The sequence below is a fragment of the Monodon monoceros genome, unplaced genomic scaffold (assembly GCF_005190385.1).
Source record: "Monodon monoceros isolate NGI ecotype Baffin Bay Population unplaced genomic scaffold, NGI_Narwhal_1 Super_Scaffold_16, whole genome shotgun sequence".
Taxonomy (NCBI): Eukaryota; Metazoa; Chordata; class Mammalia; order Artiodactyla; family Monodontidae; genus Monodon; species Monodon monoceros.
This window is the reverse complement of record NW_021703772.1, coordinates 8,568,521-8,592,616: the sequence shown is the minus strand read 5'-3', so window position 1 is coordinate 8,592,616 and position 24,096 is coordinate 8,568,521. Positions and strand designations below refer to the sequence as shown.

Below are 24,096 nucleotides of genomic sequence, written 5' to 3'. Positions count from 1 at the left end.
AGAATCTAGTCATTATTAGACATGGAAACAGAGGCTGTACTTAACTTGAAAGACCTTGAAACTTTCTGATAGTGAGAAGCCTGTCTTTTCTGCTCATTCAATAAACAGCTGTGTCCTGCCATTACAGATTTCCCAAACAATAATACCTGGAGCAGTGACTTAGGGACATTTGTGAAGTTGGCACTCAGCAAAGGGAGAGTTTCCCTAAGCACAGTTCTGTAAGAATGTGTGTGTGTGTGTGTGTGTTTATAGGTGATTATTGGTGGTATGTAAATTTCCTGATCTTCATAATGCTGGCTGTGATCATGGTTTACATCTGAGAAGTTAATATTTTGTGACCCTATGAGTTGTAACACTGGATTGCTCTATGTGTAGATATTACTTTAAACGCAGGGACCATTTCCAGGTACAGAATATGATTCATAAATTGGGAGTATAATGGCACAGCAAAGGTTTGTAGTCCCAGGTCTACAAAGGTAGAGTTTAGAATAAAGTGTAGATGGGCCATTGGACACATAGACTTCCTTTGCCAAGCCATTTATGAAAGTACCTTGACTCCAAGCTTTAAAATACCCACGAGAGTCTGCGGTCACCTCATTCACACAGTCACTGGACCTCTCGCAGGACAGTCCTCCCCAGAGTGGCTCGTGGGGTTCGCTCAGAGCTCAGCCGAGGTGAGCCTGGGGCGGGGCCGGGCCTCAGCAGCACACCCTTGGGAGGCTCCCCTCCACCTTTGCATCAGTCAGTGACAAGAAAAGGGGATCCTCTGGCCAGGCTCCCCCAGTTTCTTCCAGAGGTGGCGGTGCTTAGCTGCCTCTGCTTTACTTTGCTACCCGCCCTGCCTGCAGTTGCTGACCAGCTGTCCTTCGCTGTTTCCAGGGCTGAGAGACAGAAAGAGGCCAGTTTTGAAGAGGTAGAATTTCACTGTAGGGCTTATTTTGAAACATTCTGAGTTTCTTTCAAATGTATGCCAATCCCTTCCAGACTAAGGTAATATTCAGAGACAGTTGTTCTTGGTCACGTCACGTAGAGAACATTTTTGTAAGATTCACAGTGGAAGATTCCTTATCAGTGAATGTCTTTGGCTTAAGGATGACCAAACAATGTAACATTGTTCTCTGTACACTTCTATTTTATAATGTTAAAAAGTTTGATTATAAACAAATAGAATGTGTAACCTTAAAAAAAAAAAGACAGTTTTACAGAAAAAATGTAAAACCATTAAAAAAAGTATAAAAGAACAATGACCAAATAATGGTGGTAAATAGTGGTGGTGATGGGTTGGGGAACTGGTGATTCTATAGAAAATGCACTCCGAGAAAAGCTTTTGCAGCTGAGCACAAAATGTAGGTCTGAGGATCTTGGGCATTTGATACAAAAAGGAAGACAATATGAGTCACAGGAAGTCCTTGTGATTCTGCCTTATACCTAAATCTGCAAGATTACACAGCAGCTGTTTGTGACGGGTCAGTTGTCATTTTTCCTGTGAGACAGGTGACATGGGAACTGCCACCACCTTTCTCCAGAATTCTCTGTTTCAGCTATTGCATGGCGAGTCGGGAAGCTGTCTCTGCCCCACATAGTCAGACTGGCACAGCTCCGAGGTCGGGTTGGTGCCGGGCCTGTGCGCCCTCCTCCATCTCCAGCCCAGGCTTCCTTGTTCCTGGAACGGGAGGGCCCGGGCAGTCACTACCTGCATGTGTTGGGCTCTATGGTTGCTTCCCACACTGCCCTCTCCGCCAGACATGCTTCTAGCAACAGCGGGCACGTGACAGCACCCACCTCCCAGGCCTGGGATCGACTGTTCCGTGTGGCTGAGCTCCCAGGCGCTCAGGGACTTGGCAGTTGTGGTGTCAGCAACTTGCCATAGGCATGAGGTTGTTCCACTGAGGCCTGGCTGGGCTCTGGGCCTGGCCTGTTCTCATCAGTTGCGTGCAGTGGGTCAGCAGGTCCAAAGGGCGACCTCAGTGTATTCCCTTGCCTATGAGTCTCTGGGCTCAATCTTTGGCCTATGCCTGATTCCTTCCATCTCAGAGACCTTAAATGTTGTGTCTGTTCTTTAGAGTGCTCAGATTTGATGTTGCAGAGCAGTGGAAATCCAGGGTCGGTCTGTAGGAATCTCAGCCTAGGCAGTTTGAAGCCCTCTGGGTCTCTATTTCCCTATCCCTTACCTCTGAAAAGGAGACTTAATTCTGCTCACACTGAAACGATGGAGTATACCGGTATCCAAGGTAGTGGGAGGGTGTGAGGATTCGGGGTGTTGAGAGAAGGGGCACCCCTATGACCAGGCTTCACTCTGATGTCTTCTCCACAGAAGGACCTCCTTGCTGCGTTTGACAGTGGAGACCAGAAGGTGTTCTTCGATTTGTGGGAGGGGCACATCCCCAGTTCCATCCGGGCTGGCGACTCCCTCGCCCAGAAGTTGGAATTCTACCTACACATCCACTTTGCCATCTATCTTCTGAAACACTCCACAGGGAGGCCTGTAGGTTCACCTTACGGCGTGGGTTGGTCCAAATGGTGTGTTAAAGGAGAATGTGTTATGTTTTGCAAATGAGGATTAGTTTAGTTTTGTGGCCATTTTACCATATTGCTTCTAAGGAGTAGGTGTCTTACATCCTGATGAATGATTTTCTATCTCATTCCCAGCAGTTTATTTTCTAATTTGCATGGAAAGTTAATCACTTCTGTAATGAAAGCTACATCATTTTCCTGAATACCTCGACATGTATGTCTAAGAAAATACGTGTTTAGACCACATTTTCGACCATATATTAGAAGATAAATTTAAGCTTAAACAGTGGGAAAATGGTATGCCCGTCTGTGAAAGTTCATTTGAGTGATAAGTTGAATTTAGCTTCTGCAGTCTTTTCCTGCAGGTGTGGGACTGGAACTGTGAAGGGGAGAGGGGAGCAGCTGCAAACTTCTCTGCAGGTGAACCTTGGAGCACGGAGAGAATGACAGAAGGGGAGCAGGCCAGGCTGACATCGGACCACGCACATTTGTTTCGTGGCTTCTCCACGCCTTGGCTACTGCTCCCAGGACCTGTGTTAACTTATCAAATGTCAGGGGGCCACAGGAAGGCTCAGTGGTAGAGGAGCAGCTTTACAGCACATTGTGGTAGCCATTCTTGGAAGGCTGTTCCTTAGGATAGGACTCCTGTGGGTGCCGTTGTGGGAGACTTTTCATTTTCTTTGCATTTATTTTTATTTTCTAATTTTTCCATTTTTCTGTAAGATAGATCAATAAATTTTTTAAGTCCGGTGGGCTTCACGGTGTAGGTGAAGTGAGATGCACTGATGAGAAGAATTGGCCTGTGTATGAGGCTGTGAGGGACGTAACAGGCGAGGCCAGGGTGGACCTTCTCATTGAGGCCCAGGAGAAAATGGAAACCCTGGCGGGGGACCCGACTTGCCTGGGGTTACACCTGGAAGCAGCGAAGCAGGCGGGATCACTTCTTAGTTAGCCTGATAAAGGAAAGGAATGATGGTATGGAAAACTTCCATTTCAAAAAACTATTCACCTTTAAGTGCTCTCTTCGGCAGCACATATACTAAAAAAAAAAAAAAATTGGAACGACACAGAGAAGATTAGCATGGCCCTGCGCAAGGATGGCATGCAAATTCCTGAAGCGTTCCATGTTAAAAACAGTAACTGTTCACCCTTAAAAACCTCTCGTAAGGAAATCACAGCAACGCAGACAAATGGTTATTTCTGATATCTGAGCTATGAAAACAATGTACATATCTAATAATGGGGGAATTGGCTAAATAAATTATGATAGACCCACGAGATGAGGTTTCGTCCTGCCATTAAGAATGATGTTTATGAAGAATCTTAAGGATATGAGAAAATGGTAACGATAGATTGAAAAGGCAGCATTTGAACTGTGTGTATCATATGTCTAGTTCTCTGATATTCCTGACAGTTTCACGAAGGGGCGAAATAGGAGTGATGTTAGGATGACTGGTGACGGCACGCAGGCTGGGCCAGACGGGGAGGATGCCAGCGACGTGGCGGGAACTGAAGGAGCCTCGGAGAGAGGACAGGTGAACAGGTGAGCTGGCCTCAAGCAGGAGATCTCAAAAGAGCATCCTTCCTTCCTCGCAGGACAAAGAGGAACTGGATGAAAGGATTTCTTATTTCAAAACCTACCTGGAGACCAAAGGGGCAGCGCTGAGCCAGACCACGGAGTTTCTCCCTTTCTATGCCCTGCCTTTTGTTCCCAATCCCATGGTCCACCCCTCATTTAAAGAGCTTTTCCAGGTAAGTGACCACCTCCGAACCTTGTCTCAGATCCTGGGCAGCATGGCAGTCTCACCTTGTATACATTGGTGCTTTCTGAATGATGCTGTAAAAAGGCTAAAATTTGCTTATGTTATGTTGTATTTTAAAAGAATGTACAGGTAGTTTGCTTTAACAAACTTTTCTTGTGCTATAAAGTGTGCTTTTTTGTTGTTGCACCAAGACTTGTTAACCCAGACTGACAAAATATTTTAAAATATACTAACCTCTCAAATCATTCTGTGTATACTTCTGCGGTATTGAAACAATAACTTATTCAATTACAATGAAAATTAGTAGCCTGAAAAAAAACTAGGCTGCTTTACACAATCACTGGCTATGCATATTTTGATTTGTGTTAAAATTCTCACTTACTTGGTATATATTTGGTTACCTGATTGTGTACTATATTACCATCAGACTATTTGCCTATAGCTCTTTTAATCGTTACACTTCATTTTAGTTGACATTTTAGAGTAATATTTATGAATAAGATTTACCTATTAAGGTAATTTTTGTTGACTTAGTAAAATTAGTATGTCCCACTGAGAGGTTTATTGAAAGGTATTTAGAGACAAATGTTTTGATATAACGAGATACTTTTTCTAAAGATCTCGCTCTGTTTCCAAGAATCTGTATGGTGCTTACTCCCCTGCCATTGAACGGCGGATGCAGTTCTTCCAAGCTCAGTACATTTCAGTTTCTGCTATAATTCAGTAAAACAAATTTCATTACCCCTGAATAGTAGCTGCTAAACTGAAGGTCAGGTCGTTGACTGAGCTCATCAAAGCCGGATTGTTGTATAGTAGCACAGCTGAATTCTGTGCTTGTTTCTTTGGTCAGTCCAAATTTAGTTTTACCGTCTTCTCCTAGAAGGTTGAAAATATGAAACGGTTAGAAAGTTGTGAAAGTTCTCACAGTCAAGGCTTCTGTTTATGAGAATTATGACATGGCAGCGTGGCTACAGCTTAGATCACGGTGAGGATGAGCCGGCAGCGTCAGGGAAGGGTCCCTCTGAGGCCGCAGCAGGTCTGATGTTCCAAGGCAGAGGCCAAGTTCTTCTTCAGAGTTCAGGAATTTAGAGACCATCAGTGTTCATGGAGAGTCATTTTATTCCATTTTTTTTCCTTTTGCTACTCTCTATTTTTTTTTTTTTTTTTTTTTTTGGCGGTATGCGGGCCTCTCACTGTCGTGGCCTCTCCCGTTGCGGAGCACAGGCTCCGGACGCGCAGGCTCAGCGGCCATGGCTCACGGGCCCAGCCGCTCCGCGGCACGGGGGATCTTCCCGGACCGGGGCACGAACCTGTGTCCCCTGCATCGGCAGGCGGACTCTCAACCACTGCGCCACCAGGGAAGCCCTACTCTCTAAATATATTCTTTCAGTGGTCATCACAGATACTTCAGTGTACATAATAAAATCTAAAGTTAATGTCTTTATTCTCTTCCTGACCATTACAAGGACCTTAGAATGCATTAACCTCATTTATCTCCTTCCCAACTTACGTGCTATTATTATCAAATATTTTAGTTATATACTTTAACCACACAAATTTGAAATTTTTATTATTTTATGCAGTCAGTATGTGTATAGATTTACCTTTAGGTTTGCCAGTATGTTTGCTTACCACTCCATCTTGCGCTGAGGACCTTCCATCTGGGATCATTTTCTCCTCTACCTTAAATACATTCCTTTAAAATCTCCTTTAGTTGAGGATCCCTTCTTTCAGTTCTTGTTTGTCTGAAAACATCTTTATTGCTTTCTCAGATAGGGTTAAAATACTAGGTTTACAGTTCCTTTCTTTTCTTCTTTTTTTTTTTGGCCACGCGGCATGTGGGACCTTAATTCCCCTACCAGGGATTGAACCCGTGCCCCTTGCAGTGGGAGTGCAGAGTCTTAACCACTGGACTGCCAGGAAGTCCCAACAGTTGCTTTCTTTTTTTTTTTTCTTTTTAACATCTTTATTGGAACCGACAGTTACTTTCTTTTGGGACATTGAAGGTATTTTTATTTCATCTCCTGGCTCCCACTGTTGCAATTTTGAAGTTGGCCGTCAGTCTAATTGCTGTTCCTTTGTACGTGGTCTGTCTTTTTTCTCTGGCCTTTAAGGTTGTATAATTTCACTGTAGTGTGTCTAGGGATACCCACATATTTTATTTTGTTTTGTTTTTTAAGATGTCTTCGTTTATGTTGGCCAATCTAGCAGACCTTTCCTGAGATTCTTTTCTATATGGTTGAGCACAGAGAGCCTTGAGCTGGAGCACGCTATTAGTTTCCTGCAGCTGCTATAGCAAAGGACCACAGACCGGGTGGTTTAGAACAGAAATTTATTGTCCCACAGTTTAGGAGGCCAGAAGTCTGAAATCAGGGTATCGGCAGGGGCGTGCACTCTCCGAAGCTTCTAGGGGAAGATGCTTCCTTGCCTTTTCCAGCTTCCGGTAGCCTCAGGTGTCTATTGGCTTGTGGTTGAATAATTCCAGATCTCTGCTCTGTCTTTACGTGGCCATCTTCTCTCTGTGTCTGTGTCTAAATTCCCTTCTTCTTATAAGGACAGCAGTCATATTGGATTAAGAGCTTACACTAATAGCTAATTCCATCTGCAACGTCCCCGTTCCCCTGGCCTCACATTCTGAGGAGATTAGGGCTTCAACATGTCTTTTTAGGGGGCACAATTCAACCCACAACAGACACATGAGAAATGAAGTCATCATGCTGTGTCGGGGAATTACAAAATCTTTTTAAAATATCAGACTTTTCTGCTTTTCTGGCAGTGTTTTTTCAAAGGGTCAGACAACGCACTGGAGGGACTGATGGGGTGGCGTGGGAGGCGTGGATGAGGATTAGAGCTGGGGGGAGAAATGGGGAAGGATGGGCAGATCTGGGGGAGATGGGGCAGGATCTCAGAGGTAAGTGGACATGAGTTTTTAGTGGCAGAGCTTCTTTCTAGTGGAACTTCTTGGTTTAGGTGGCGGATACTTTTGTCTGAAGACTCAGAAAAATTGTCCTGAGAAAGATCGTTGCTTGTGACACTTATTCTTTTACTACGTGAGTCATTATTTTTTCCTTCTCAATGAGCATTATTTGAGATAAATAATTTATTTTTAAGGAGCAGATCAAACTAGATGTACGTCATGATGCTGGACGTGATGGAGTATTTGAGGCAGATAACAGCTTCTTTCTGTTTTTCTTGTCTGGATGAGGTTTATGGAAATGAGTCTTCTTCTTCTGGAGACTCTCAGTAACTTAGCGATAATTGTGTATTCCTGCCAGTGCCACATATGCCTAAACCATACTGCATTATTTTTGGTATTCAACATAATAAGGTTACTTATCAGGCTTGTGTTTAAATCACATGAAAAATTCAAATCATGTACAGGGTTATTTTTTCTCTGTATATGAAAGTACTCTCTTCTTTCCTCCTGCTGTGGGCTCTCGAATCTTCTATAAGTGAATTGGTGAAATGTCCTAAAACCTGTTTTTTACAGCATCACACCACTGGCAAGACATCTTGCTTCTGATTTCAGTAACTGTGGTGGAGTTATTTAACCCTAAAGGCCACAACTTGACAATGTTTGTTGGCATTTAATGATCTAGTGCTTTTCTTTTTTTTCCTTGTTTTTTTTTTTCCTTTCCTTCAGGATCCTTGGACTCCAGAATTAAAGTTGAAGTTGGAAAAGTTTCTGGCTTTAATTTTTAAAGCCAGTAACACGCCGAAGCTTTTAACATTATATGTATCCTTTTGAAGCATATGGAGGCCACCTATGGTGTTAGAGCAGCTCACTGGCCTAGGTGTCCTCAAACAGGGATAGTTGTGGTCGTGCTGCTTTCATACTTAAGAGCGAATTAAGCGTTAATGGGAGCGTGCCAACCAGTCCGTGGCCTGTTAGGAACCGGGCTGCACAGCAGGAGGTGAGCGGCGGGCGAGTGAGTGAAGCTTCATCGCCGCTCCCCATGGCTCACATCACCACCCGCACCATCGCCCTCACCATCCGTGGAAAAATTGTCTTCCACGAAACCGTCCCTGCTGCCAGAACGGTTGGGGACCACTGCTGCAAAGGATTGACTTCTATGGCGTTGGGTCTCTGAGACGCAGCGAGGGTCCTATTTTCATGTCATGTGCTGAGAAGCTGTCTGAGTAGGAAAAAAAAAAGTCTGTCTTCCTGAAAAATAACTCTTTGGAAGAATTGTCCTTCGCAGAAGATCAGCTAGTCACTTTTAAGGCCTTGAGGCCGTGGCGTATGGACAAGTCATATATAACTTGTCACTCAAATTAGGACTTTTTCCCGTTGTGGAGCACAGGCTCCGGACGCACAGGCTCAGCGGCCATGGCTTACGGGCCCAGCCGCTCGGCGGCATGTGGGATCTTCCCCGACCGGGGCACGAACCCATGTCCCCTGCATCGGCAGGCGGACTCTCAACCACTGCGCCACCAGGGAAGCCTCAAATTAGGACTTTTAAAAAACAACTTTGTTGGAACTTCCTTGGTGGTCCAGTGGCTAAGACTCCGTGCTCCCAACATAGGGGGCCCGGGTTCGATCCCTGGTCAGGGAACTAGATCCCACATGCCGCAACTAGAAATCCCAAGTGCCACAACTAAGACCCGGCACAGCCAAATAAATAAATAAATATGTTAAAAATAAATAAATAAAAAACAACTGTAATTTACACACTGTGAAATTTACCCGCGGTACGCACATTGTTTAATGATTTTTAGCAAATGGATAGAGTTGTGCAGCCGTCACCACAATCCAGTTTAAATAGGGACACTTTTGAGAGTAAAAAGGGAACACTGACCGGACAGCGGACCAGGCAGCAGGTGTAAATGGAGCTTGTCCGGGGAAGAATGTCACGGATCGCCCAGCCCGTGGGAGGCTGATTTCCCAAAGCTCGTGGGTCTCTAAGGACGTTCATCTCCTTTTGTTCTGAGCAAGAATGTATCAAAAGTTATTTCATAACAAGAATATAGCATTTTGAATTGTAAGGTTGGTGTTTGTTTTGTTTAATTTAATAAAACATTTAGGCCACTGTGCTGCATAATACCTTCTGCTTCCGTTCTAACTCCAAAGCACTGGACTCTCTTTTCCTAATTGAACTCTTTGAATTGAAATCCCTGGGATTTCATGGCGTGTTTCTCCTGCTTCAGCTTCCTAAGCCTCTGGTGGCTCCCTGTGGCCCGTACTCAAGTCCTCAGCCTCGCCTTGAGACCGCCCACCATCGGGCTGAGTACAGCGCTCCTCTCTGCTTTTATATCCTTTAAGGTTTTGTTCCAATACTACCCTCTGCCCACATACCATTATGTTTGCATACCCAATTCTTTTCCCTCTTAGAGTTCCATATAAAAGGACAGTTTTCAGTGAAATTAGGACTTTTCCAACTTGGTTTATGATTACTTGAATACACTTTTAAAAAGCGTTTCTCCTTAAAAAGGTAATGGGGATGATGTAAAGATTCTAAAAGAAATTTTTTACGTAGTAAATCATATTAGTTATATTAATAATAGCACCCATTTCATTGGAATAATATGAGGATTGAGTTAATACGTGAAAAACTTGCTTAAAACAGCCCAACACATGGAAGCGCTTGTGTTACTGACTGTTAGCTGTTAGTATTATAGTTTGCAAATAGTTGTTACCTTTTATCCTGTTCAACATGCTTTGAAGCAAATATACTGAAGTCTAGCAGGTAACTATAGACATTATTCCTTTCTTTCCCTTGTCGTGTGGAAATATTTGGAGTTCAGTTCAACGCATATATTAGGTTGAATATTGTGCTAGAAATTAGGGACACAAAGAAAAGGCCAAGACATAGTTGTCTCAGGCAAGTTGGAGTTTTGAACAGTACAATGGGAGTCTGTGAGGCAGATAGAATGAGGGACAGGAGTTCCAGGTAGAGGGAACAGCTCGTGCAAAGGCACTGAGCCTGTATGTTTGGGAAACTATGAAGCATTCAGTATTGCTGGAGCAGAAGAGTTGAGAGAGAGAGTCAGAGATTAGGCAGGCCCAGGGCACGAAGGTTCCTATGAGGCCCCGTAAGTAATGAGGAGCCTTTGAACCATTTTAAGGAGAAGAATAGCATGGTTATGTTTACATTTCTAAACAAACAAACAAAAAAACACTCTTTTTTTATTCCTGATTATAAAATTGATCATATTCCTTATAGAAAATTTGGAAAGCACAGAAATGCATTTGTGTACATACATACACCCCAAAGTATGTAATGTTTACAATAAACGAGGATAGACAGCTATATGTATGTGTATTTTAAAGTATTTTTTATCAAATGAAGAGAGAATTTCCTCATATCATTAAATATTCTTCAAAAATAGGTTGTCTTCACAAAGTTTAAACATAGAAATTACCTACATCCCAGCAGTTCCACTCCTAGCTGTATACTCAAGAGAAATGAAAACATATGTCTACACAGCAACTTGTACATGAATGTTCACAGCAGCATTATTTGAAATAGCTAAGAAGTGCCAACAACCCAGATGTCCATCGACTGATGAATGGATAAACCAAATGTGGTCTGTCCATATAACGGAATATTATTTGGCAATAAAAGTGAGTGAATTACTGATCTGTGCTACAACATGGATGAATCTTGAAAGCATGATGCCAAATGAAAGAAGCCAGACCCAGAAGGCTGCATATTGTATGATTCCATTTGTATGAAGGGGCCAGAGGGGGCAAATCTACAGAGAGTAGACAGTGGTTGCCTAGGCCTGGGGGGGGGGGGGTGGTGGTGACTGCTGACGGGCACAGCGTTTCCTTTTTGGAGGATGAAAATGTTCCACAGCCGACTGTAGTGATGGTTGCACAACTCAGTGAATGTACTGAAAACCATTGAAATGTACACTTTGAATGGGTGAATTATATAATATGTGAATTACATCTCAATAAAGCTGTTACCAGAAAAATTAAGAAAACCCAGGGACCTCCCTCATGGCGCAGTGGTTAAGAATCCGTCTGCCAATGCAGGTGACACAGGTTTGAGCCCTGGTCCGGGAAGATCCCACATGCCGCGGAGCAACTAGTCCCATGTGCCACAACTACTGAGCCTGTGCTCTAGAGCCCGTGAGCCACAACTATTGAAGCCCACATGCCACAGCTACTGAAGCCCGCGCACCTAGAGCCCAAGCTCCGCAACAAGAGAAGCCACCGCAATGAGAAGCCCGCGCACCGCAACCAAGAGTAGCCCCCGCTCGCCGCAACTACAGAAAGCCCGCGCGCAGCAACGAAGACCCAACGCAGCCAAAAATAAATAAATAAATAAATATATATTTTAATTAAGAAAACCCAAATAAAACAGGTAAATACCTTGCTATCAGACATGCAGCCAGATGTGTGGAAGCTGAGATTTAAACCCAGGAGGCAGTCTGGTGCCAGAGTCTGTGGCTGTAGTTACCGCACCATGCTCTCTTCATCCCATTCTCAATTTCCTTAGGCTAACGTTTTAGCACTGAAGTTACAGCGTTAAAGGGTATGAATTCAGATTTGCACTTTTAGTCAAACGTCTTGGTAGCTGTGGGGAAGGTTTTTGAAGGGGGAAGGAGGCCAGTTAGGGGCTGTTGGACTCACAGAGTGGTTCTTGAGGTGCATAGAGGAGGATTTATCTGTGAGTCATGAGTCGCCCAAAAATCGAGAAGTCGGTAACTGTCTTAGTTATTTATAGCAACATTAAGAAGCGCCCTTCCCTGTCCTGAGATTTCTTTTTTACCACGCTGGGGCTCTTTCTCAGATTGGCCAACACAATGTGAGATACCCTGAGTTTCTGCCTCCTGAATGCCTGTTTTCCTGAACTTCTTTCATCCCAGAAGGAGAATGGACAAACCAACAAAGGTAAATCATCTAGATGAAAAATTTTAAATCACAACTTTGCCAACTCGAGTTTTAAGTAATGAAATGGAGAGAATTCCGCGGACTTGGCAAACGAGGGCTTTAAAAATCTAAATATTTATGAAGTGCTTTGTAGTCCTTTTTAATCTGCGTTCCTTGAGACCCCCTTTTCAGGGTGGATGGTATTGTTAGCTTTGTCTTGTATGTCAGGTAACTAAGACACGGAGAAACAACGAGAATCCAAGCAAGAGCCAGAGGGACCTAAGTGCAGCAGCACAGTTAGAAGGTGCAGTACAGCGTGGGTAGGGAAAGAGTTACTTCAGTATCTTTCACTTTTACCTTAAACTACTTTAACAGGGTCTTATCTCCACAGCAATATGGAGTTCTCGTTCTTACAAAGCATTTCCATTTTTTGCATTCAAAGTAGGAATTCCAGTCTTACACTTTTAGCATAAAATGATGGTTTTCCAAGATTAGTAATTTTTACCAGACCTGTTCATTTTCCAGAAAGGTGAGAAAAATTTTAGTTAACATGAAATTGGTGGCCACAGTTGGGGTTCTTTGTCTGTGATACAACATTATGAAAACTGCTTAAATTATTCTGTTGCAAAGGGTTATATGATGTGCTTCATGCCTTTGATAAGTATTGAGGGCATAATCCTCAATTCCCAGCAGGTGGAGTTTCACTACGTGAAATAACACATTTGCCCTTTTCACAGCAGTCATGTTAGAGAGGATTGCAAAGCTTCCTGCCATTGTTTTTCTGTTTCCTTTTAGAGAGTTAAAGTTTTCTAAAGAAAAGAAGCATTAGTAAATTATTTAGCTCTTGGTGTGCCAGGGAACTGAATGATGAGCAGGGCTGCAGATCTGATTCCCACGCGTGCTTCAGTAGCTTCAGGTGGGAAGCGCTTGGGTGTTTCTTCTCGCCCTCGGTGGCCTCGCGGGCCTCCAGCTCAGCGGTTCTAATTGCGCCGCTGGCTCTGCAGCTGGGCCTCCCCTCCCGGAACTCAGAGGGACCTGCGTGGAGGAGCTGCAGGACTCACGCCCTCGGTCCGGGCCTGAACACAGAGGAGCAGTGGGGACCGCTCCGAGGGTCACAGGCTGCAGCCTCGAGCTCCCGGAGGTGGCGTTGCCCCCAGCATGGTTACGCGGAGGACGCGTACCTGGGGTCTGTCTCTGCGGCTGTCCAGGCCTGCTCCCTACTGGGTTAGTGCAGCTCCGGGCCTTGGCCAGGGCGGGTCCAGGCCGGTTGTCTCCCGTTCAGCACAGCTGGAGCTCCTCAGTTGGGACAGGCGCTCGGGGCTCGACCTGCAACCCCCAGAAATGCTCCTCTGCCTCACTACTTCTCTTCCTCTTGCTGCCCAGCAAGCTGCCTCAGACTCAGTGGCATAAAACAACCATGTCCATTTATTCTTATTGCTTTCATCTTGCGTGGTCTGGGAGTTGTGGGCTCAGTCAGTTCTCCCTCGGGGTGTCTCCCGGGTGTAGACGGAGCCGGGTAGAGCCGTCTCCAAGGCTTCCACGTGCACAGGTCTGGTGGCTGATGCTGGCTCTCGGCTGAGCTCTCAGCAGAGGCCCTGGACTAGAATGCCCACGTGGACGCTTCCTCAGGGCCTGTTGGCCGGGTTCCCACCCAGGGTGAATGTCCCCAGAGGGAGCTGGATGGAAGCCGTGTCATCTTTTCTAACCCAGTCTCTGAAGTAACTCAGTGTTGTTTCTGGTGTGTTCTATTCATTAGAAGCAAATCCCTAAAGCCAGCCCACATTCAAAGGAAGGAGACTTACATTCCACCTCTTGATGGGAAGGAACCGTCAAAGACCCTGCAGTCATATTTTAAAACCACCACCCAACCTGCGTCCATTGGGTCCCAGAGAACTGCCTTAATTCTTTTTTTTCTCTTTTTTAAATTAATTAATTTATTTTTGGCTGCGTTAGGTCTTCGTTGCTGTGCGTGGGCTTTCTCTAGTTGTGGCGAGCGGGGGCTACTCTTCATTGTGGTGCGCGGGCTTCTCATTGCGATGGATTCTCTTGTTGCGGAGCACAGGCTCTAGTCTCACGGGCTTCAGTAGTTGTGGCATGCGGGCTTCGTTGCTCCGTGGCATGTGGGATCTTCCCGGACCAGAGCTCGAACCCTTGTCCCCTGCATTGGCAGGCAGATTCTTAACCACTGCGCCACCAGGGAAGCCCAGTTTTTGGCTGAGTCCGTTTAGTCCTTGTTCAGAGTCAGTCTTTGGACTCCTAGGCATTGGGGACAGGAAGGTGGTGAGAAACTTATCCTGGATTTCCGAGTTTCTGCCACCTCCTGTCACCCAGTATGCCCTGCAGTTTGGGGGGATAGCTTCTTGCCAGCAACCAGTTATGTCTCTGATAAGTGGCCCAGTTTTGCAGACGAAATAAACATGGGAGGGGGAGTGCAAGTAGAAGAGGCTGTATTTTTCTACAGACCTTTCATTTGGTATTTCAGCAAGGAGACGAGGTTTTTCGAGCCTTCTTTAAGTTTGATTTTAATTGCGTTTTCTGAGGATAGCTAAGCAGGATGTCTGTGGAATTGAGTCTGGCAGGCACAGTGTATGTCTGTGGCAGAAAAAACCCCAAATGCAGTATTGCCACAGAGGTGAGAGATTAGCACCGCAGGGCACTTGTACCAGGGACTCCAGCCCAGGCCCAGTGTCACCATAGCTAGTTGTCACCACTGTGTCTTCTGTGCCTTGTGGTCATTGCTAAGGCTGTAGTGACCACAAGGCACAGACAAGCCCCCAATTCAATTCTAGCCCCAGGTGTTGTTTTTTATTTTTATTTCTTTTTTTAAAAAATTTATTTATCTATTTTTGGCTGCGTTGGGTCTTTGTTGCTGCGCGCGGGCTTTCTCTAGTTGCGGCGAGCAGGGGCTCCTCTTCGTTGCGGTGCGCGGGCTTCTCATTGCGGTGGCTTCTCGTGTTGCGGAGCACGGGCTGTAGGCACGCAGGCTTCAGTAGTTGTGGCTCACGGGCTCTAGAGCACAGGCTCAGCAGTTGTAGCGCATGGGCTTAGTTGCTCCCTGGCATGTGGGATCTTCCGATCAGGGCTCGAACCCATGTCCCCTGCACTGGCAGGCGGATTCTTAACCACTGCTCCACCAGGGAAGCCCAGGTGTTGTTTTTTAAATGGAATGGTTGGATAATATCATTATGTGTCTTCAGACCTACTAGAGAATGGACTTGAGGATATGGAGAGGGGGGAAGGGTAAGCTGTGACAAAGCGAGAGAGTGGCATGGACATATATACACTACCAAACGTAAAATAGATAGCTAGTGGGAAGCAGCCGCATAGCACAGGGAGATCAGCTCAGTGCTTTGTGACCACCTAGAGGGGTGGGATAGGGAGGGTGGGAGGGAGGGAGACGCAAGAGGGAAGAGATATGGGAACATATGTATATGTATAACTGATTCACTTTGTTATACAGCAGAAACTAACACACCATTGTAAAGCAATTATACTCCAATAAAGAAAAAAAAATTTTGATAAAGCAAAATTATATATATATCATTATGTGTCTTGATAGGAAGGTTTCATGGGCAGAGTGAGATTTCCAGAAGCTTTTGAAGAAGGTGAGAAAAGTGCTTGGAGTGGAAAAGTCTCTCAAAAGGAATTATATTAAAAATGGCATTAAGAATAAAAACTTAGGTTGGCAATATACCATATTGGATTATTATTTTCACCTAGTCATCTAAAAAGGATACAGAAATAGTATCTTTTAGCATTTCTGGTATTATGCATTTGGCCCCTTCAGACAATGGGCAACTGATCATTTTCCTAGGGTTCAGAGCTGTAAATATTATTTTTGAAAATGATGACCTATATTCCCAGTTATAAGCCTTAACTTTCTTCCTCCGGTATTTGTGGATTAGCAGAATAGCAAAGAGCCGATTTATATCTAAATACCAAAAAAAAATTGTTTGATATTATAAAAATAGAGTGATTGATTTGTTTTTTATATTAGGTTAGAAAAAAATCCATATTTTAAAATGTATCATCTTGAGCAGCCAAGATGTCTCTAAAATCAAATCTCATCTACTCTTCTTTTTTTTTTAATTAATTAATTTATTTATTTTTGGCTGCGTTGGGTCTTTGTTGCTGCGCGCAGGCTTTCTCTAGTTGCGGCGAGCGGGGGCTACTCTTCATTGCGGTGCGCAGGCTTCTCACTGCGGTGGCTTCTCTTGTTGTGGAGCACGGGCTCTAGGCGCACGGGCTTCAGCAGTTGTAGCTCGCAGGCTCTAGAGTGTAGGCTCAGTAGTTGGGGCGCACAGGCTTAGCTGCTCCGCGGCATGTGGGATCTTCCCGGACCAGGGCTCGAACCCGTGTCTCCTGCATTGGCAGGTGGATTCTTAACCACTGCTCCACCACGGAAGCCCCTCATCTACTCTTAAAAAAAAACAACAACAATGCATTTCTACAATGAAGTAGAAATGTCAACAAGGGAAAGTTTGACTGCTTTTCTGTAGGATCACTTTTGTTATTGATTCATTTCATGCTCGAATTATAGGAAATATAGGAAATTATATAATACAGGAAATTATAGGAAATATAAGGTCACTCTTTGTGACCTTAACTGGCATTCTTTTGGTTGTATATATCTTTTGTTTAAAGCTTGGGATGCAGTTCTTTGGACTTTTGCACAAATTATGTCAGTGGCTTTGAAATATAAAGAGTCTCAATAAATTTTGCTGGCATGATTACGACAGTTTCATTCAAATAACATGGACCAAGACATCTCCATTAAAAGTTGAGATCTTGCATGGCAAGGCATCTTAGCTTAGTTGTCCTTGTCTCATAAAACTTTTTGTTACTGAGTCCAAGCTCGCTTTGCCCGCCGCATGACAGGCCAATGAATCGGAGACAAGGTCTTGAGGCAAGGAATACGACTTTATTCGGAAAGTCGGCAGACCGGTGTCTCTGGAAAACCATCTTATCTGGGTCTGGATGCCAGTTTCTTTTATAGAATCAGAGAGGGAGAGGTGGTGAATTAAAGTAAAAGGGCCATCAGTCTTGCAAAGCATCTTCTGGAATGACCAGACTCGGAGAGAGGATGTGTTAGTTTCTTCTTTCTTGCAGCCATCCACAGGTGGGCAGGGTTCCCTGAGGCAGGCCATTAGGTATGTTTATAATAACAAAAGCAACGAAAAGCAAAGGTTAAAGTCTAAGAAACAGATCGGAACATGGAGTCTGATTTAGCTCGTCCCCATCACAATTTGACAGGGAAAAAAAGAGTCAAAGTTCTGTTTAATGCTCAGAAATAAAGTTGATATTTTGAGCTGTAACCCAAATAGCTTACAGTAATGGTTAGGTCCTGTGTGTAGCCAGTTAAGGTGTCTGCAAGGTGATATCTCTGGATAGCAGGCTCTTTTTGCTAAATGGTGTATTTGAAAGGGTTATGAACGTTTCAGCCCAGTTGCCTACTTCTCTCTTTCCTATAGGCTGCTGGCAGTGAAGGCTCTTTTGCCTCAGGTTACCATACTTTGAAACTGTCATAAATTCCAGTTCTGGGTTCCCAAGGCAAAAGTTCCACAAATAGTCCCCAACATTTAGTTAATCGTACAATGAGTTTATGCGGTGGGGGGGGGGGGGGGGGGGAGTGTTTTGCTACAGTCCCCTTTAGAGAGGGACTACTTTGTTGACATTAACACTGATAATTTGGGAAGTCATTTGACCCAGCTAATGGGTTTTGGTATTTCATTCGTCTGCCACTTGGTACACGTTGAGAAAAATGTCACAGATACTCTTTAATATTTATTCCCATAAAATGGGACTATGAATAATCTAAAATTTTCATCCTTGGAAGTTCTTGTTTATGTAATTTTGAGTTTCGGATGTATGAAAAAGCTTAAATGATACTTAGTGTAGGAGGAAGGTAGTGACTCCTTCCCAATATTATATTAGGAGAAGATTGATAAATGATTTCTAGGAATGTTCTCCAGAGGTTCAAGTACTGGATGTAAATTTGTGTCAGATGACTTTTTAAAGTTATCTTTCAATACTGAGATTTGATGGGCGTTAAATAATAATAATAATTCATTATGTGATATTTTGGGTTTTAGTAGTTAAAATATTTTACTTCTGCACATCAACAATTGTGACACATAAAAGTTTTTGAAATACAGTTTGAATGTGGGTGATCCTCATAGCTGTTTAGGACACAAATTAGGAGGAAAACATAATTTAGGACAGTGTTTCTCAAACTTGTGGTCTGTGTCAGAGCCGGGAGTTTGTTGACAGCATAGGTACTTAGCCCCTACCCAATATCCACAAAGGCAGAGTCTCTGAAGGTAAAGCTTGATCATCTTTATTTTTGGATGATTCTGATATATTTCAAAATGTGCATTACCACTGCTTTAGGACGTAACCTTTCAGCCCCTTTTTCAAGTTATCTACTTGCATAGATATATATTTAGAAAATCTTTGACCCCTTTCCATGAAAGGCAATAATAATAATAGCTGCTGTGTATGGGCGGCTGCTGTGGGCCGGCCGTGTGCTTGGCACTGTGCGTATATGTGTTCTTTAGTCCCCACAATAACCCTTCAAGATCATTATCATTTTCCCCATTTTATAGGTTAAGAAATGAGAAGCAGAGACATTAAGTGTCTTGCCCCAGGTTACCCAGCAAGAAATTGGTAGGGTAGAGATTTGAACCCAGGTCTTTAACTGAATTATAGTTGACTTACAATATTATATTAGTTTCAGGTATACAACATAAGTGATTCAATATTTTTAGAGATTATACTCCATTAAAGTTATTATAAAATAATGGCTATATTTGGTCTTTATAATTGTAAAGGCTCTCTCTGTATACATGAAATGTGTTCTGAAATGAAGGCTTTAAGTATTATACAGTGCCTGGATCGGGACAATATTGAGTTAACGTGGGTTGGGGGCAGCAACACGTCCTTCCATCCAAAACGTAGCCTTCCAGGAAAGGGAAAAAGTAGGATAGGGCCAAGGAGTACTGACACCGAAGAAGATTTGTATAGTCCAACTGTGCCCAGGGTGGCGTGGCCGTCAAGCGCTGCCATGGGGTACGGGGCCAGGGTGGGGGGGATTCCAAGGAGACAACCCTAGAACCTTCCAAGGCTGCCGCTCTAAGACTTATGCTTCGTTGAACTGGCAGAATGAACACCTGGAATCTTACCTAATCCTGGATTTGAGTTTTCTCAGCACCTGTCAAGCAGCCCTAACCTTTACTTAAAATGAAGAACTCTCTTGCGGTTATGAGTTATCCCCCAGACAACCTCACGGGGCACAAACAGAGAAAAAAACTCAGTTTTGGTTCAACCATTTTGTGAGCTGATTCTAGAAAGAAACATTGAGTTTGTTTCTTGTACATAGAGAGAGGAACTAAAAGAAGTTGCATGGGGTTCAGCCAAGGAAATAGATTTTGTTAGGAAAGCCAGTGATGACTCAATTGAACTACCGGGGATAAGAAATGAAAAAATCAGTGGTTACAAAGCACTTTGTAATTAAAAGTGGCATGAGACAGAAGAAGTGTTAAACACAAATACGGAGCGTCAAGTTCATTGTTATGGTAAAATATTCTGACAGTAGGCATGGTACTCCCTTGAGAAGAATATAATTATTTTTTATTTTGTAGGAGTCTTTTAAATTGTTGCTTTTTTGTTTTAATATAAATATATATTGTCTTCCTAGAAGTGTTGCAGCAGCTCCACCAGCAGCTGGTAGAAGCTGAGCGTAGGTCAATGACGTACTTGAAACGGTACAATAAGATCCAGGCGGACTACCACAATCTCATCGGAGTCACAGCAGAGCTGGTGGATTCTCTGGAGGCCACAGTCAGTGGCAAGATGGTAAGGAAGGTCCCCCATTGTTCATGTGTCTTTTTTGAGATAAAGATGTGTCATGACACATCTGTTGAAAAGAAAGAAGAAAAAGAAGGCATGTACATAGAAAATTCAGGGACTTCCCTGGCGGTCCGGTGATTAAGACACCGCTCTTCCACTGCAGGGGGCACGGGTTCGATCCCTGGTCAGGGAACTAAGATCCTGCATGCCGCACAGTGAGGCCAAAAAATAGAAAAAAGAAAGAAAATTCAAGCAGTACAGAAATAAATAAAAAGAAAATGTGTGTTTTCCTTTTGCCTTCTCTCCTCTTAAAACTTAACTGCCACGATCCTGGTGTGCTTCCTACAGCCAGGGTCGACGCGACGCCAGGTGTGGCATGCGGGCCACAGATAGGCACATGAGCTCTTACAACTGGAGTGTGCAAGCAGAGGCCTGCAGACCACCAGGCAGGGGTTGGAAGGGCCTCCACTATCAAAACAGGGAGAGATGGGGTTGGGGGGAACACTGGAATCTTAACTAGCTTGTTCTTCATGTAAAAGAAACACGTGCTCTTGGTAAAAGATTGAAACAACTCAGAGGAGTATATAGTTAGGAGCAAAAGGCCTTCCACACACAATTTCTAAGTCTCATTTTCTTACTGACATTCAAGATTAACACTTTCTTGTGTATTATTTCAGAACACTTCTGTGCATGTGCACGTGTGTGAACGTGTGCATACGGTATGCACATACTTACTTGGGATCTTGTGACCCATTACTCTTCTCAAACTTGCTATGTCACTTTCAATATATCTTGGAGATTTTTCCACATGACCACACACCTACTTCATTCTTTTTGATGCTTGTACATTATTATTCCACTGCAAGGGTGAACCATAATTCATCAGATCTCCGATGAGGAACATTTAGATTTTTTTGTTTGCTTTAACAAAAACTGTTATAATGAACATCCTTGTATATACTGTATACCTTTGAATATAGGTAGGATAAGAGCCTAAGAATGGAATTGCTAGGTCAAAGGTTATGGGCATTAAAACTTTGAGAGATGTTTTGCCAAATTATTTCTCCATAGATTTCAACAATGTCTACCCACCCCCCCACCCCCAGTAGCATATCAGAGCATCTATTTCTCCATACACTTGCCAACACTGGACATGATTATACGTTGAAATTTTTGCCAGTTTGCTGAGTAAAACTTGGTATTCTGAATGTTTCCATTTACATTTCTTTTAGTCAACTCTTTATTCATGTCCTTTTCTCACTCACTTGTTTTAAGCAAGAGAGTGACGGAATCAGATTTCCTTGTTAAAGGGGTGGGTCTGGTATCAGTTCCGGTATCAGCCAAAAGAGGAAACAGTTTCAGGAGCAAGGGGTTGATCCAAAGTCTCAAAAATCACAGAAAACTGTAGAAGTCCAGAACGGAAAAGTGTCCAGTGTTTCTGACACTGAGAAGGTCATTGGTGGTGGCCTTTGCCATGAGTTCCCTTGGGGTGATTCAGATGGGGGCTCGACTGTGGTGTGTTGAAAGGTAAAGTGAAGGGGAGGCGGCAAACGTTGGCTATTCTTTCGAGGACCTTGGCTGTGAAGGAAGAACACTGAGAGGGTGGTTGATAGATGAGGGCCTAGGGAGGAGAGAGGGGAAGGTATTTTTAAAATATTAACTGTATTTTGGACATGTTTCTAGGTTGTAGGGAAGGAGCAGGTTTACAAGGAAAGGTTAAATGTACGGGATGAAAAAGGAATGATTAAATTTTGATACTGTGGGAATTCAGAGGAAATGGGCTCAGGATAATGTAGGAGGTGCAGCCTTGAGATGGGGCCCTTCTTTGTCTGAGTCACTTATAGCCGAGTGTCGAGGGATGACCAGAGACATCTGGCACAGAGGGGCAGTCTTTCTGGTGGCCGAAACAGACCAGATGTTTCGAGGGGACAGACAGGAGGACCACAGGGAGACAAAAGGGTCTAGCCCAGTGTTCTGGCTCTTTCCAACTCACCAACCAGTTGAGTTGTCTTCCTCTTGTGGGGACGAATGAGTGAGGGGTAGGAAGAGAGCCAGTTAACATTACCATATGGAAGTTCAGCACATGGAATCATGAGGCTGGGGAAAAGGAGCTTCCCTCTCACAATCAGGCACAGGAAAAAGTCTGGAAGGGGGTAAAATTGTTAAGAGTAGTTACCTCCAGGGATTGGTTTGTGGGGTGGGGCTGGGGAGAGGTTGTGTTACCTTTTAAATGAGCACATGTTACCCCTATAAAAAGAAAAGACATAAGATGAAAACGTTTCAGAAATTACCACCTTAGATGCTGGATGTCCATCCTGAATCATGGTAGCTAATGAGAGAGGTATGAGAGGTGCTGAAGGAAGAGGCCATGATGCAGTGGCATCGATGCAGCAGTAACCCAGCCACCTGTTGTCTAGCACTGGACAGTGTATAAAGTGTCTCCGTCACTCATTCAATAAGCGTTTACTGAGCCATCTGTCATGTGCTAGGCTCTCCCTTGATCTCATTTACCCCCCTCCCCGTGACGCAGAGCCGTGGCCTCATTCATGTCGTCCGACAGGTCAGGAAAGCAGGAGGCAGAACTGTTGGTTTTCTCGAGTCCACTGCTTGAGCCCAGATCTTCAGATTTTCAGTCCGGCTTTCTTTCCATCACATTATGGCCACCCAGTGACTTTGTTGCTTGAATTAACAAAAAATGGTTTAAAATCGGTTTATTTTATGGGAAATCCCTGGCGGTCCAGTGGTTAGGACTCTGCAGTTTCACTGCTGAGGGCACAGGTTCAATCCCTGGTCAGGGAACTGAGATCCCACAAGCCGCCCTGTGCAGCCAAAAGAAAAATGAAAAATCAGTTTGTTCTACACGACGGCAGGAGTACGTTAAGTGGAGTTCTGTAACTTAAAGTATGCTATCCCGTGACCACACCAGTAGTGTGTTAGTTTTTGCGTCAGGCTCAGTGCTTCAACTCCCTAGGGCTGCGATGTTAAAGCAAAAGCTCACCTTTGTGCCCTCGGAGAGGCTGTTGAGAGTCAGCTCCGACACTGGCTAGGGTGCCTCTCACGGCTCCGGGGATGTCTCACCCCTTTCACCCGCCGTCCATCCTCTGTCCTCCGGCAGATCACCCCCGAGTACCTGCAGAGCGTCTGCGTCCGCCTCTTCAGCAACCAGATGCGGCAGAGCCTGGCGCGCAGCGTGGACTTCACGAGGCCCGGCACGGTGAGGCTCTGCGCCACGGTCTGCCCCCAGGTGTCAAAATCCCGTAACTTTAAAAAATGGGAGAACAGGAGAAATTAACACATTCGGAGTCTGCATCTCAGCGGGCTTTGGAGGTCTGTGCGTTCCCAGAAGGAAGGGTGGGTTTGGGCCGCTGGGAGGCGGCCTCCTGAGGGAGGGGGCGGGGGAGGCGCATTTGTCTCTTCCAGACGGAGCTGCTTGTTGGGTCCCAGGGCCGCTAATGGCAGCAAGGCAGTAGGAAACGAAGGAAACCTCGTCCTGTTTGAAAAATCACTGCCGTGTTGGGGTTGTGCGGTGGCAGACGGGCTTTCCTTTTATCTTTTTAAACTTTATACTTAGAATCATTGCAAACGTACAGAAAAGCTGCAAAAACTGCCCGAAGGACACTTGTATACCCTTTGCCCATATTCACCACCTGCTAGCGTTTTGCTCATTTGTTTGTTTACTTTCTCTCCACACACACACAATATGTTTTCTGAACCATCTGAGGATAAATTACACATGTTTATGGCCCTTTGCTCCTAAATACTGGAGTGCAGTGTGCATTTCTTAACAGCAATGTTCTCTCATATAACCATGTGATTGTCAACTTCAGTAAATTTAATATCGAGGCAGTATTTTTACCTGACTAACCTACTGTGCACGTCCCAGTTTTGCCAGCGGAGCCATTAACATCCTCTACAGCAACCCCTTCCCCGTGCCCGGAGTGTGGGCTCAGGTATTACGTTGGTTTGTCGTGTCTCTTTAGCCTCCTTTCAGCTTCAACACTCCCCACTCCACCCCCGTCTTTCTTTCTTTGACTTTCATGACATCGACATTTTAAAAGAAGACAGTCCTTCCCCTTCTTTAAAAATAGAACATTTCTCCTTTTGTGGTCGATGTTTCCTTGTGGTCAGATTCAGGTTTGCGTTACAGGC

The 24,096-nt window shown here is 44.3% G+C and overlaps 1 protein-coding gene and 1 pseudogene across 11 annotated transcripts in view; both read left to right on the top strand.

Moving 5' to 3' along the window:
• The window catches only part of ARMC9 (armadillo repeat containing 9), a 146,895-nt gene that overhangs the window by 12,942 nt on the left and 109,857 nt on the right, over positions 1-24,096 (top strand). For 10 of the 11 annotated variants that reach the window (XR_003793890.1, XM_029224973.1, XM_029224971.1 and 7 more), the window contains exons 4-9: positions 2,315-2,485; positions 4,111-4,266; positions 7,921-8,013; positions 12,096-12,120; positions 19,796-19,953; positions 23,063-23,161. Coding sequence is in view for 10 of the 11 variants with exons in the window: in XM_029224973.1 (XP_029080806.1) it covers positions 2,315-2,485; positions 4,111-4,266; positions 7,921-8,013; positions 12,096-12,120; positions 19,796-19,953; positions 23,063-23,161 (702 nt within the window). In the remaining variant the exon portion in view is untranslated. The remainder of the gene's footprint in view (positions 1-2,314; positions 2,486-4,110; positions 4,267-7,920; positions 8,014-12,095; positions 12,121-19,795; positions 19,954-23,062; positions 23,162-24,096) is intronic. The other variant, XM_029224969.1, reaches the window with a different exon arrangement.
• Positions 3,549-3,646, top strand: LOC114897399 (annotated as a pseudogene).